The sequence below is a fragment of the Vombatus ursinus genome, unplaced genomic scaffold (genome assembly GCF_900497805.2).
Source record: "Vombatus ursinus unplaced genomic scaffold, bare-nosed wombat genome assembly UNPS02014802.1, whole genome shotgun sequence".
Taxonomy (NCBI): domain Eukaryota; kingdom Metazoa; phylum Chordata; class Mammalia; order Diprotodontia; family Vombatidae; genus Vombatus; species Vombatus ursinus.
This window is the reverse complement of record NW_020954580.1, coordinates 19,432,249-19,446,255: the sequence shown is the minus strand read 5'-3', so window position 1 is coordinate 19,446,255 and position 14,007 is coordinate 19,432,249. Positions and strand designations below refer to the sequence as shown.

The 14,007-nt window shown below is 41.0% G+C and overlaps 2 protein-coding genes and 2 non-coding genes across 4 annotated transcripts in view; 3 read left to right on the top strand and 1 right to left on the bottom strand.

Annotated features, from left to right (window-relative positions):
• The window catches only part of NDUFS1 (NADH:ubiquinone oxidoreductase core subunit S1), a 32,760-nt gene extending 29,901 nt beyond the window's left edge, over positions 1-2,859 (bottom strand). The window contains exon 1 of the mRNA XM_027873798.1: positions 2,743-2,859. The gene's annotated coding sequence lies outside the window, so the exon portion shown is untranslated. The remainder of the gene's footprint in view (positions 1-2,742) is intronic.
• Positions 2,860-3,301: 442 nt separating this feature from the next.
• On the top strand, positions 3,302-7,145 carry EEF1B2 (eukaryotic translation elongation factor 1 beta 2). The gene is made up of 6 exons (XM_027873833.1): positions 3,302-3,501; positions 4,086-4,208; positions 5,131-5,260; positions 5,789-5,855; positions 6,726-6,851; positions 6,942-7,145. The coding sequence occupies exons 1-6, from the start codon at positions 3,422-3,424 to the stop codon at positions 7,094-7,096; spliced, it is 681 nt and encodes a 226-aa protein (XP_027729634.1). The 5' UTR covers positions 3,302-3,421; the 3' UTR covers positions 7,097-7,145.
• On the top strand, positions 5,631-5,708 carry LOC114051504. The gene has a single exon (XR_003570149.1). It is a non-coding gene; the product is annotated as a small nucleolar RNA SNORD51 (small nucleolar RNA).
• On the top strand, positions 6,025-6,159 carry LOC114051507. Its single transcript, XR_003570152.1, has one exon. It is a non-coding gene; the product is annotated as a small nucleolar RNA SNORA41 (small nucleolar RNA).
• Positions 7,146-14,007: the final 6,862 nt, after the last annotated feature.

The following is a 14,007-nucleotide window of genomic DNA, read 5'->3' as shown; positions in this document are numbered from 1 at the left end:
ACTGGGAGCACAGGAATGCTTGAGTTCAAATCTACCTTCAGATACTTCCCGTGTGACCCTGGGTAAGTCAATTTACCTCTGCCTCAATTCTTCAACTGTGAAATGAAAATGATAATAACAGCATCTACTTGCCAGGTTGTTATTAGAATTAAATGAGATAATATTTGTTTTTAAAAGTGCTTAGCACAGTGCCAGGCACATAATAGGGAGCTATATAAATGATTTATTCTCTTCACCCAGCTTTGAGGGATGGCTTAATTTTTCTGTAAAATTCTGTCATAGCCTTTTCCTAACATTAATAATATTTGTGTAGTGTTTCACTGTTTACAAAGACCTACATGTATTACCTCATATGATCCTCCCAACAACCTCGGGGAGTATTATAGCTATTATTATTCCATACACACACACACACACACACACACACACACACAAACAAAAACTAAAGCTCTGAGTGATTATGTGATATTAGTGTGGTCAACTAGTATCAACTAGTATCAGAGGTAGGATTCCAACCTAAATCTCTAAAATTCAAACAGCTTTTATTAAAAACTTTGAACATTGTCTTTTTATGAGTTAAATAGAAGATTCAAATTATGAACTAAACGGGGTTTTCCAAATCAATGTTTTTCCCACTAAAAAAATTTTATTTCAGCAGTAAAGTGATGTTATCAAAATAATTATAGAATTAAAGTTATCTGACTTTTGAGAGGACGGAAAAAACGACTATGGGAAAGGGGAAAACTGAATTACAATTCTCTAGTACTTGTTGAGTTCCTTCCATCCGTTTGCCATTATATTTCTAGTTTTGCTTTCACATTATTCATCAATTTGCAGAAATTATTTGTTCTTACTGCATAAAATGTTACCAAAAACTTGAATATTTTATTTTATAAAGCATGAAGTAAAATACTTTCACACAATCATACTCAATTTATTCAAAAAGTCTTCCCTGACCAATTCAATAAGCATTTACTAAACACCTACCATACGCAAAGCATTTGGGGACACCAAGACCACTTCTCCCTACCCCCCAAAAAGTTTACCCCAGTAAGAACCTTACATTTTACTGAGGACATCCAAACAGAGGAGTCAATAAATTAACATCCAGATTAATTTTCAGACCAGGAGATTGCCTATCTCCAAGATATGTCATGCAACTTTGTTTAAATTTTGTAATGTTATTATATGTATATATGCAATATATATGCAGTACACACACACACACACACACACACACACACACACATATTTATCCTCAATGATGACATTGCTTTCTTGACCCTTCTACAAGTGGAGTTTGCTTTGTAATGGTCTGCAATTTGTTAAACACAGGAATCATTCCATATTCTCTACCTCTCTGTATTGTACCTAATATGATGCCAAATAATCTGTAAGAGTCCAATAATTAGGAGATGCTGATGACACATTTGTGACATTTTCAGAAAGGATGAACAAGAAAATGAAGGGAAGCTGTCACTCTGAACCTCAGTTTCCTCATTTGCCAAGTAAAGAAGTTATTAAAGTCTGATGATCCCTTAGAGTTCTACTTACTTGAACGTATGGTGATTCTTCCAATAGTCCCTATCTCTGAAAAATGATTTGTGTAATAAATTGGGTCACTGAAAATTAAATCTTTCCTAGCCCCAAGTTCTCCTTAATTTGTAATAAGTTTTGCACTACAGAAATATTGACAACAGTACAACAAACTCATTTTTCCAGAACGGTGGAAGAATTCAATGTTGGGGTTACTCAAGAGTATTCAAAGATCACCAATAGGGGAAAAAATGCAAAGAAACACATTGTGGTTGTTAGTCGTTTTTCAGTCTGGTCTCACTCTTCCTGACTCCAGTGGAGTTTTCTTGGCAAAGATACTTGAGTGGTTTGCCATTTCCTTCGGCTCACTTTACTGATAAGGAAACCAAGGCAAGTAGGGTTAAGTGACATGCCCAGGGTCACACAGCTAGTAAGTGCCTGAGGCCACATTTTAACTCAGGTCTTCCAGATGCTAGGCTAGCTGGCCAAAGAGACACATGACAGCACCACATAAGAAAGGGTATGACTTGGGAGTCAGAGCACCAGGTTCTGCCACTTACTCTCCATGTGACTTTGGGCAAGTGATATGACCCTTCTAGACCTCAGTCATCTCGTCTATAAAATGGGGGAGCTGGACAAGCCTAGGCTTCCTAAAGGCCTTCGTCTCTGAGGAAAATCATCCTAAATTCCCCACCCAGTCCAATTCGGAGTCTACACCCCGAGTGCCCCTGCGCTAGTCACCCGGCCTCTCCCAGGGCGAGTATAAATGGGGGTCGGGGCTGGATGACCTCTGGTCCTCACGCCCGGTTCCAGGTTCTCAGGCCCCTCCCGGGGCGCGGGGGGGGGGGGGGGTCGCTCGGGCGCCTCTCGGGCTGACCCTCTCGGCCGGCTCGAGTGTCCGGGCAGGCCGCACCGCCCTCCCGCCTCCCGGGGTCACCGTACTCGGCCAAGGCTGCGGGCTCGGGGCTAGGCCAGGGTGCGGCCCCGCTCGGCCTCGGAGGACCAAGGGCAGCCGCGCTGCCCGGCCCTCACGGTGCCGGCTTCCCGCGGCACCCCGGCCCGGCCCGGAGGCGGGGACGCTGACTGACCTGGACTCAAGGACAAGGGGAGGCTGAGGGGTTCGGGGCCCCGAGGGCCGAGAAGCCGGCCAGCACGGAGTTCTCCGGCCACCCCCGACACGACCCTCCCCCCCAAGCCCGGCCTTACCTTCTCGGGGGCGCGCCGGCACCGTGGGGCCTCCAGGACCCGATCAGCCCCTCGGCTCCCCTGTCCTTTATTCTCTATGGCGGCTTCGGCAATTTCCGTCCGCCGACACGAATGAGACCAGGTTGCTGGGAGAAAGACTTCGGCAATTTCCGGCCTGTGGGGCGGGACTGGACTCGGCCGTGTCAGTCAGGCGGCTCTGGCGGAGGCGGGGCCAGCCTGGTTCGGCAATCTTCGGGGATCCAGATGACGTTTCGGTAATCCTCCACCACTGGGCGCCCCGAACTTCGAATGTCCCCAGGGCCTGTGGGGGCGCAGCGGACGAGGGAGAAAATTTTCGAAATGACCATTTTTATTCTTTTCAATCTGAGCGTCGGGGAAACAAGTGCCGGGAGAGCTACCTGAGATTGTAACAATCAAGATAACGAATTTTAAAGGCCCATTGGGAGCGGGCACAACAGAGAACTTTGCCCTTTGAACTCCGCTCTCTCTTTCCTAGCGTGGCGGAGCGGAAGGATATGGTCTGACCTTATATAAGGGAGTCGCTGATGACGCGCGGCCCTTTTTTCAGTCGGCGGCCGGCGCTAGCGTGTTTGCACGCTGCGCTCCTTTCCTGCCCCGCGCTCCATTCCTCCGGTGCCGCCACCGCCGCCGCCTCTTCCCGGTCCCTCCCACCACCACCATGGGCTTCGGAGATCTCAAGACACCCGCGGGCCTGCAGCACCTCAACGACTTCCTGGCGGACAAAAGCTACATCGAGGGGTGAGCGAGAACCCCGGGGCGGTGTCACCGGGAGGCCCGGTGGGTGCAGCGCGGGTGGTGGATGAGAGCAGGGGGACGAGGCCGCCGTCGCCGCTCCGGCCTGGTGGGAAGCGGGCTGCCCCGGCTCTGGGGCCATGGAGGTGGAGGAGGAGAAGCGGGGCATGTCTGAAAGGTCATCCGGGGTTGGGGGGGAGGAAGAGGAGGCGGCGGCCCAGGCCCGGCCGACCTGGGAGGGACACGTGGCAGAAGCGCCTCGCGCAGGGGGGGCAGGCCCGGGTTCGGGCCCGAGAAGCCCCTCCACCCCACCTCCAGGAGGGAAGGGGAGAAGGTGCGTACCTAGGTCACCCGCCTGGCCTGGGTAGACGGGCCCTAGGCCCCAAGCCCCGGCTGTGCTCACGTGTGCGCTGACTTCCCGCTCCGGCCTTGACCCTCCTGGGATTTCCTGAAAGCCCATTTAAACGGAGTTCGTTCGAGGCCCTTCTTAAAAAGTGTATCTTGTGGTGCTGGGCCTGGTTAACTTGCTTTGGGTGCGCTATAATTAGCCGGCTGGCTTTGCTTACTAATTCGCCTTGTTTCGTCCTTAGGTACGTGCCATCCCAGGCTGACATAGCAGTATTTGAAGCAGTCTCAGGCCCACCACCTGCCGAGTTGTACCATGCTCTCCGTTGGTATAACCACATTAAATCCTATGAGAAGCAGAAAGCAAGGTAAGGTTATGCTGGTGTGTGAACTTTCTCTGAAGTAAAGCAACTCATAGTAAGGTTTTTCACATTCCAAATTTGGACCTAGGCTATTATAGTTTTGCTGAGATGTTGTAAGCTTAATTAATTGCTTGTGCCACCTTGCTAGGCCAAGAGACTGAAGTCCTCCCATTTTTTCACAGAACAGGTAGAACATGGACAACAGCAATTCAAGTTTTCCCCACACTGTCCTGCCAATATGCCTCGACCCTGACCTGGGGGGGCCACCTCTGGGGTGAGAGGGGTAGTTCATCTATGGCTCATTCATTCAATCCTTGGCCATGCTTCTGAAACTGCCAACAAGGGTGGAAGTTTGGGGAAGTGGACAACCAGTTCACTAAGAACGGAACTGAACATACTGTTATGAAATCTCAAACAAAAATGTACATACTGAAAGATTAAATCATAGTGAGTATTCAATATAATGTCTCCCAGGGTAGCAGAGTGGTTTGGGTGTGAGAATCTTTAAAAGGTGAAAATATTTGCAGGGGGTAGTTTTGAGTACTGAAATTATATTGACTTAAATAATACTGAAGTTAATTTGTCCTCTTTATAGAGCAGTTTGAGAGTTGAGGTCAGTGTTCATGTACTTCCCCCATCTCCTGTAATTCCAATTCCTAAAAACTAGGTCAAAAGTAATCCATTTCAGCTTCTGCATTAGATTTAGATTTAACAGATTAAATGCATCTTGATTGTTAGTGTTCTGAGTAGTGTTGCAGAAAATGCTACTTTTAGGTCTTATATTTATCAGTTTGTAAATTGTTGAAAGGCTGATGTGAGGCACTGGCCTTGGTAAAACTTGTTAGTGCTTTAATACAAATTCGATTTAATGACCTCAACTTTAGCATTTGAAGTTACATTGAAGTGATAGTATATTTTTTCTTTTAAGCTTGCCAGGAATAAAGAAGGCTTTGGGCAAGTATGGGCCTGCTGATGTAGAAGATACCACAGGAAGTGGTGGAGCTACAGATAGCAAAGATGATGATGACATTGATCTCTTTGGGTCTGATGATGAGGAGGTATGATATCAAGTAGAATGTGTGGTGGCTTTTTTTTTTTATCATTGATATTAAAGTGCCCACAGATGTTTGTAAGTACATCTTATTAGCTGTCTTATAAGACATGTTTATAGAAGAATTCACAAGATTTATCTCAGGAATGATAAAATTGATTACAGAATAAAAGTTCTTTTGGAGTCCTTGTAGGTATGCTCGGTAGTTAACAGCTAGCCATATAGGTTAGTGTTTTCACAGATATGTGTCAGTGGGAACACTGGTGTTAAGTTAACATTTTGGGTGTTTTAGAGGTCATCAAAAAATGAATTGGATCATATGGTTGTGACTCTAGTTATGTAATTAAACTTTGACTAGTACCTAATTTTAAAACTTACTGGCTACATGATGAATAAAATCAAATCACCATCTTTCGGCTGAATTCATGATGGAATTGCTTTTTTCTGATTAGCTGGTTCATACTCTATGTGAATTGTTAACTAATTTTAATGACAACAAATTAATGCCCTGAAATGTATTGGATTCTCTTCACAGGAGAGTGAAGAAGCGAAGAGACTAAGAGAAGAACGCCTTGCTCAGTATGAATCAAAGAAGTCAAAAAGTAGGTTGTCTTAAGACTTGACCTTACCAATTATAGTTCTTGAGAGGGAAGCAAGAATGTGGTGTTATTGTAAGCTCACTTGTCCTTGTTGGTAAGCTTGAATTTTCTAGTTGCACCAATCTGTGTATTCACTGCTTACTGGAATTTTGAAAGAGATAGAGAAAAAACATCCCACAGCTACTGGTCTGCAACTGTTCTCATCTGTAGCAGTTGTTGTATTCCACTGTGGAAAAGAAACTGTTACACTGTTAAATCACCTCTTTCTAATGCAAAAGAAAGTGGATTCCTTGTGTGACAGACACCTCCTTCACAGACATTTTAACAGGAAATGATAATACTGAATCTTTAGCAGTTTTGTTACGTAAAGTAAAAGTTTTTCCGAATTCTGTTAGAACTCAGTTGTCCTATGATACAGTGACAATTCATGTTCGTAATTATGACACTGAGGCACATCTCGATCTTCAAGAACCTACGTAATCTGACATAAATTTATTATTTGGTGTCCACCTGCTTTGAGTTTTTGCAACTTGAAGGGTCAGTTTAACTTTCTGCCAGTTGATCTCAGTCTTCTCTTAGCTTGAGAATTGGTCAGTGTTTTAATTAATTAGATGTGATTAGTTTAACATTTCTTCCACAACTGAGTACCTTGTCAGAACAAGATGCCATGTGGGAAAATGGTTAGTTCTTCCCTCCATAAAGTCTTCAGTGGGGCACAGTTATGTACATAAAAATAAAAAGCACAGATTGCTGCTATTTCAGTAGGAAGATGGGTATTCTGACTGGGAGGAGGAAGATGACATTTAATTTGAACCTTAAAGAATATGTAAGAATTATTAGTTAATAAAGCTTTTAATCTTTTGTCTTCTGTAGAACCTGCAATTGTTGCCAAGTCTTCCATCTTACTGGATGTAAAACCTTGGGATGATGAGACAGATATGGCAAAATTGGAGGAATGTGTCAGAAGCATTCAGGCAGATGGCTTGGTCTGGGGATCTTGTAAGTTGAAACATTTAACTTAAGTATTGATTGGCATCTATCCTAAATTTGTATTAGGATTGACCCTTATCTTTTGTTTTCCCACTTCAGCTAAACTAGTTCCAGTGGGATATGGCATCAAGAAGCTTCAGATACAGTGTGTAGTTGAAGATGATAAAGTTGGGACAGATATGCTAGAGGAACAGATAACTGCCTTTGAAGACTATGTGCAATCCATGGATGTTGCTGCCTTCAATAAGATCTAAAAACTACCATCCTCAAATTGCATTTAAATAAAAATATTTGCAAGCAAGACCTTTGTGTTTTCACACTGTTGGGTGATTTTTTTCCCCCTTTCATTAGCTTAATTTCCTCCAATCTAAGCCACATTCCTAGCTTTCCTTGATTTCCCATTATGTACCAGATTACCTTAATAGATTTCCCCATTCTCCTAGGTGGTTTTTGGAATGTGATTTTTGTAATGGTGAAGGGTATTTACATACATTTTTGGAGTAATAGTATTGCAGGAATCAATTGTAGGATCTTGGGCGGGGGTGGGTTGAGCTGAAAGGGTATGCTGAATTTGAATTTGTTAGGGGAGGTGACCTGTTAAAAAGCCAAATGCTCTTTTTTTCCTAAGGATTGGAGCATAGAGAAAATCAGAGGTGTTTTTTTTTTAAATAAATTAAACATTTTCAGATTAGTGGTGTTGTAAGTAAAAATTAGAACCAATAGGAGGAACCACCAGAAAAGAGGAAACAAAACTCAACAGAAGAGAAAAGAAAAAGCAAATAGTGTGCTTCAATCTTCGTTTAAATATCGGTTTTTTCTTTGGATGTGGATAGCATTTTCCCTTACGAGGCCTTTGGAGATGTGTTAGATCCTTGTATTGCTGGGAAGGGTTAAGTTTGTCAATATTAGTCATTGCACAACGTGGCTGTTATTGTGTACAATGTTCTCTTGGTTCCGCTCACTTCACTTAGCATCAGACCATACAAGTCTTTCCAGGTTTTTCTGAAGTCTGCCTGCTCATCATTTCTTATTGCACAATAGTAGTTCATTACATTCATATACCACAACTTGCTCAGACATTCGCCAGTGGATGGGCCTCCCCTCAATTTCTAATTCTTTGCCACCAAAGAAGGAGCTGCTATGAATATATTTGTACATGTGGGTCCTTTTCCCCTTTGTATGATCTCTTTGGGATATAGCCCTAGAAGTGCTATTGCTGGATCAAAGGTTATGGACATTTTTATAGCCAAAAATAAGTTTTAAGCTGAGGGAATGATCTAGGGTTATATAATAAGGTCCTGTAGGTAGTGAGGTAGCCTGGGTTCAAATTGTAAATACCAATTAGGGATTTGATTTGAGTTGGTAACTAAGTGCGGGACTACCCCAGTGTCTGGTAGTAAAGAGCAATGTCTTCTGACGCACTCCTACCCCAGTACTCGCGCACTGTTAGGCAAGTGGTCTTAAGTTTTTTTTTGATTGACTCCCTCATAAGTAAAAAAAAAAACCTAACACTGTATTGGCCTGGATAAGTAGCATTGTGCCATTGGTTGTGTACACATAAATTAATTAGACTTTCTGAGAGGGGTGAGTTAATTGAAGCCAATTGGATTTATTGAGAAGTTGAGGTATGGGAGCTAGTACACATTACATTAGAAGACAAAATTAGGCAACTAATTAGAAAGGAAGCGGTAATTAAGAGACAAGTTATACACGTGAGTCGTGAGAAGGATGAGTTCTCTTAATTGAAGTGGGGAAGGTTGGAGAAGTAATGGGTTTGAAATCAGTGATTCCTATTGCAACCCTCCCTTGTGCGTTGAGTCTACTATGGATCTCAACTTGGTGCACCCCAAAATAAAGTGGGCATCAGGGCTATTAACAGTTGCTGCCCCTGACCCTTAGTCCTCCCTCCAAGGAGTCTCCTAACCTTGAAGTCATGAGGGGAAGGGGGGGGATGGTGGCTGTGTCAGGTTTTCTTAGTGATAAATGAAACTGCTCTAAAGAGTCAGCATGGTAATTACTGTCCTAAGGGGCCAACTCCTACAATTAAAAGGAGTAGATTGGAAGCTTGGTACAATGGAGAGGGAGTGTTGGGACAAATTACACAATTGATTATGGGTGCACTAGTTCGTGAAATCTCTTGATTCAATACCATATTTCATTATGACCCAAAAAGGGAAAAGATACATGAAGAATATAGGTGTACTGGCAATGATGTGCATGAAAGGTGGCTTGTATATCAAAAGATGTATCTGATCCCAAAAGGAAATGTTACAATCCAGATAGCAAGATAATGAAGAGATGGATGACCTGTATATTGCCTAGGTCCTCTGGAAGACTAGAATAAGTTGGTTTTTATAACAATACAATGATTTTAAAACACAAATGATGTCCACTTTAAGTCCTGTGCATTTAAAACATTTTTTTTTCCATTTGTCTGGTCGTGTCCAACTTTTTTGTGACCCTGCTTGCAGTTTTCTTGGCAAAGATACTGAAGTGGTTTGCCATTTTCTTCTCTAGCTAATTTTTGCAGGTGAAAACTGAGGCAAACAGTTGAATGACTTGCCCAGGGTCACAGCTAGTAAGCGAAGCCACACCTGAACTTCTTGACTCCAGGCCTGGCACTCTATCCACTTCAACATCTAGCTGCCACTTCCCCCTTTTTCTTCCAATAAATAGTCCCTATTAATTCCCAATTAATGCTGTTGGTCCTACCCCATTGAAGCAGTGCATTGAAATACTTTTAGTAACAATAAAACAGTATTTTTACCAATCCTCTGGCAGTGTGGTTCGTTGCTTAAGTTCAGGGTAACAGCACCACTCAGCAGTAAGTTATACTGAAATAGATGTGGCATATCATAGTATAAATGTCCAAAAAAATTGCTCCTTTCCCCTTACACTAAGCAAAATTGAATAAAGCTTCATATGTGGCTGCATAGTCTAGCAAAACAAGTTTTCACACTGGTTGCATCCAAAACACACAAGTGATGTGAACTCTTAATGTTCTTATCTCCATCAGGAGGCAAGTGGTATATTTTATCTTCATCCTTTTGGACTTATGATTTAGACTGCTATTGAGATAGAGTCAAAGTCGTTTTTCTCTATAATGTTACTACAATTCTGCTCACTTCTTTGCAGTTCATGGAGATCTTCCCAGTATCTTCCAAAATTGTCCATTTCATCACTAATAGCACACTAATATTCCCTTACGTTCCTATACTGTAATTTGTTTAGCCATTCCTTGATAGCATAATCTGCCTTAGTTTCCAATTTTTTTTGCTGCTACAAAAAGAATTGCTGTATTTTGTATTTGTATGTAGTTCCTTTTCATCTTACTTTAATCTCTTTAGGATATAGGCCTCATAATGGGTGCATTTTTAGTAACTTTAGAGGTGCAGTTCCAAATTGCTTTCTAGAATGGTGACCAATTCACAGATCCATCAACAGTTCATCTATGGAGGATTTACAGGGAAGGTATGATGAGTAGGTAGTGATGGTTTACAATCTAACCCAGTGGAGGAAACCCTGATTGATGAGTGAGAGTAATCTAGTCTAATCTTTTATTTTACAGATGAAGAAACAGGTTAAGTTACTTGCCCAGAGTCAAAAGGGGTGGAGGAGGGATTTGACCACAATTCTTGGATATCATATCCAGCACTCTCTAACAACACCATGTATCATTGAGTAGTACCAAGATAATGAAGGTTTAGGTTCTTCCGTGGACTTGGTGTGAAAGTGCTTTTTATAAAAGCAAAGAATGAAATGGTAGATTTCATTTACTGGAGAATGACTGAAAAGAATTTGTGACTTCCCCAAGGTCAAAAAGGTTGCAACACACGTCCAATTATATCACACCTCTACTCAATAAACTCCAGTGGCTCCCTATTGCCTCCAGGATCAAATACAAAAATGCTTTGTCTGGGATTCAAAGCCCTTCGTAACTGATTCCCATTCTACCTTTCTTTCTTCTTATACTTTAGTCCCTGACAGCTTTTGAATCCAGTGACACTGGGCTCCTGGGTGTTCCATCTATCTCTCCTGTCTGGGCAGTCTTTCTGGCTGGCTGTCCCCCATGTCTGGAACACCCTTTCTCCTCTGCTCTGACTACTGACCTCCCTGGTTTCTTTAAGTCCTAATTAAAATCCCATTTTACACAGGAAGCCTTTCCCAATTCCTCTTAAATTCTGGTGCTTTCCTTGTGAATTATTTCTTATTCAACCTATATATAATTTGCTTGGTTATTTGTTTGCATGTTGGCTCTCCTATTAGATTGTAAACTCCTTAAGGGCAGGAACTGTCTTTTTCCCTCTTTTTGTATCCTCAGCATTTAACACAGTACCTGGCACATAGTTGATGCTTAATAAGTGTTTATTTATGTTTTGCATAACTATACATGTATAACCTATATCAAATTGTTTGCCTTGTTAATGAAGAGGGTGAGAAGGGAAGGAGATAATTTGGAACTCAACATTTTAAAAACGAATGTTAAAAATTATTTTTGCTTGTAATTGGGGAAAAATACTAGACAAGTAATTTTAAAATGTTTATCAATTATTGATTGATTGAAAGTGATGGTAATATTAAAATCCAGCTTTCAGGAACCATACTGGTCCTATCTTCTCTGCTGAAAGGAAGGTAGATTTCATTAGTTGGTTGTTGTTTTTTTTTCTTTTTAGGCAATTGGGGTTAAGTGATTTGCCCAGTGTCACACAGCTAGTAAGTGTCAAATGTTTGGTCGGAGGTAAGATTTGAACTCAGGTCCTCCTGACTTCAGGGCCAGCTCTCTATCCACTGCGCCACCTAGCTGCCCTCATTACCTGTTTTTGAAGAGCATTATTGGTTTTTTAATTACTCAAGAATTACTTTTAGGGGTCTGCTTATTTATGTTATTATAGTCATGTATATACATATATATATATATATATATATATATATATATATTTAAAGAACTACATTTCTTTTAATACTTAGATAGAATAGGCAGTAACTTACACAGTATAACTTAAGGAAAATCTCTGTATCCAAAATTATCCTTACCCACCAACCGAGGAGTCACAGTGTGTAAAATTTCAGCAATAAACAATCATTCCTTTTGGGTGACCTAAGCTCCATGTGAGTAGATCCTGTGTGTCATACACCTCTGATCCCTCATCACAAACCATTTTCACACTGTTAGGAAATGCTAGTAAGCGGGACACTCAGAGACTGAACAAGGGTACAGGAAGGGCACCATAGAAAAGTTGAAAGATGAACCTCAAGCAAACTTTGTCTATTTTACCATTTTACTTAGGGCTAGATGTGAGTAGCAAACAGCAAGAAGGCAGCTTTTACCACTGACCCAAATGCAGTTTCTTCATGTGTATCATTCTTGCCTGTTCACCATATATCACTGCATCAGTTCATACAAATCTCCAAATTTATTATACTTAAATTTCTTACTCTACAATAATATTCCACTCCTTTTTTTGTCATGCTACACTTTGTTTCCAGTTTATTCTTTTTATTTTGTTCTCATATTCAGTAAATAAACATTAAAAACAAATTTTTTTTGGTGAGGCAATTGGGGTTAAGCGACTTGCCCAGGTTCATACTGTCAAATGTGTGAGGCTAGATTTGAACTCAGTTCCTCCTGACTCCAGGGCCAGTGCTCTATCCACTGCACCACCTAACTACTTCTCTTTTTTTTTTAAATTTTTGTAGTGTTTTTAAAATTTTTTAAATTAATTAATTTATTTTTAGTTTTCAACAATCACTTCCATAAGCTTTTGAGTTTTAAATTTTCTCCCTTCCCTTCCCACCTCCTTCCCCAAGACAGCATGAAATCTGATATAAGCTCTACATGTACATTCCTATTAAACATATTTTCACATTAGTCATGTTGTAAAGAAGAATTAGAACCAATAGGAAGAACCACAAGAAAGAAGAAACAAAACAAAACAGAAGAAAAAAAAGGAACAAATAGTATGCTTCGATCTGCATTCCAGCTGCATAGTTCTTTCTCTGAATGTGGATAGCATTTTCCATCATGAGACTTTTGGAGATGTCTTAGATCCTTGCATTGCTGAGGAGAGCTAAGTTTATTAAAGTCAGTCATCGCACAATGTAGCTGTTTCTGTGTACGGCATTCTCCTGGTTCTGCTCACTTCACTCAGCATCAGTCCATACAAGTCTTTCCAGGTTTTTCTGAAGTTTGCTTGCTCATCATTCCTTATAGCACAATAGTATTCCATTACATTCATATACCACAACTTGTTCAGCCATTCCCCAATGGATGAACATCCCCTCAATTTCTGATTCTTTCCCACCACAGAAAGAGCTGTTATAAATATTTTTGTATAGGTGGGTCCTTTTCCCATTTGTATGATCTCTTTGGGATACAGCCCAGATGTGCTATTGCTAGGTCAAAGGGTATGCACACTTTTATTGCCCTTTGGGCATAGCTCCAGATTGCTCCGAAAATGGTTAGATCATTTCACAATTCCACCAACAATGCATTAGTGACCAATTTTCCCACATCTTCTCCAACATTTATCATTTTTCTATTTTGTCATGTCAGCCAATCTGATAGGTGTGCTGTGGTACCTCAGAGTTGTTTTGATTTGCATTTCTCTAATCAATAGTGATTTAGAGCATTTTTTCATATGACTATAGATAGCTTTAATTTCTTCATCTGAAAACTGCCTGTTCATATTCTTTGACCATTTATCAATTGGGAAATGACTTGTATTCTTATAAATTTGACTCAGTTCTCTATGTATTTTAGAAATGAGGCCCTTTTCAGAGACATTGATTGCAAGAATTCTTTCCCAGTTTTCTGCTTCCCTCCTAATCTTGGTTGCATTGGCTTTGTTTGTGCAAAAACTTTTCAATTTAATATAATCAAAATTATCCATTTTGCATTTCATAATGTTCTCTATATCTTGTTTGGTCATCACCTAACTACTTCTTAATAAACATTTATTAAGCACTTACTGTGTCCTAGGTACTGTGCAGCAGATTAAAAAAAAGTGCAAGTCTTTGTTCTCAAGAAACTAAACTGTCTAAGATGGAAATCAAAATATAAACAGTTATGTACAGATAAGCTATATACAAGATAAATTGGGGATAATCAACAGAAGACATCAAAGTAATGGGAATGGGAAAGGCTTTTTGTAAAGGTAAGATTTTA

Bases quoted from the DNA above. Each gene is read 5' to 3' on its own strand.
- EEF1B2 (XM_027873833.1), top strand. From the start codon at position 3,422: ATGGGCTTCGGAGATCTCAAGACACCCGCGGGCCTGCAGCACCTCAAC. The intron at 3,502-4,085 runs GTGAGCGAGAAC...TTTCGTCCTTAG, and splicing joins GACAAAAGCTACATCGAGGG to GTACGTGCCATCCCAGGCTG. The intron at 4,209-5,130 runs GTAAGGTTATGC...TTTTCTTTTAAG, and splicing joins TATGAGAAGCAGAAAGCAAG to CTTGCCAGGAATAAAGAAGG.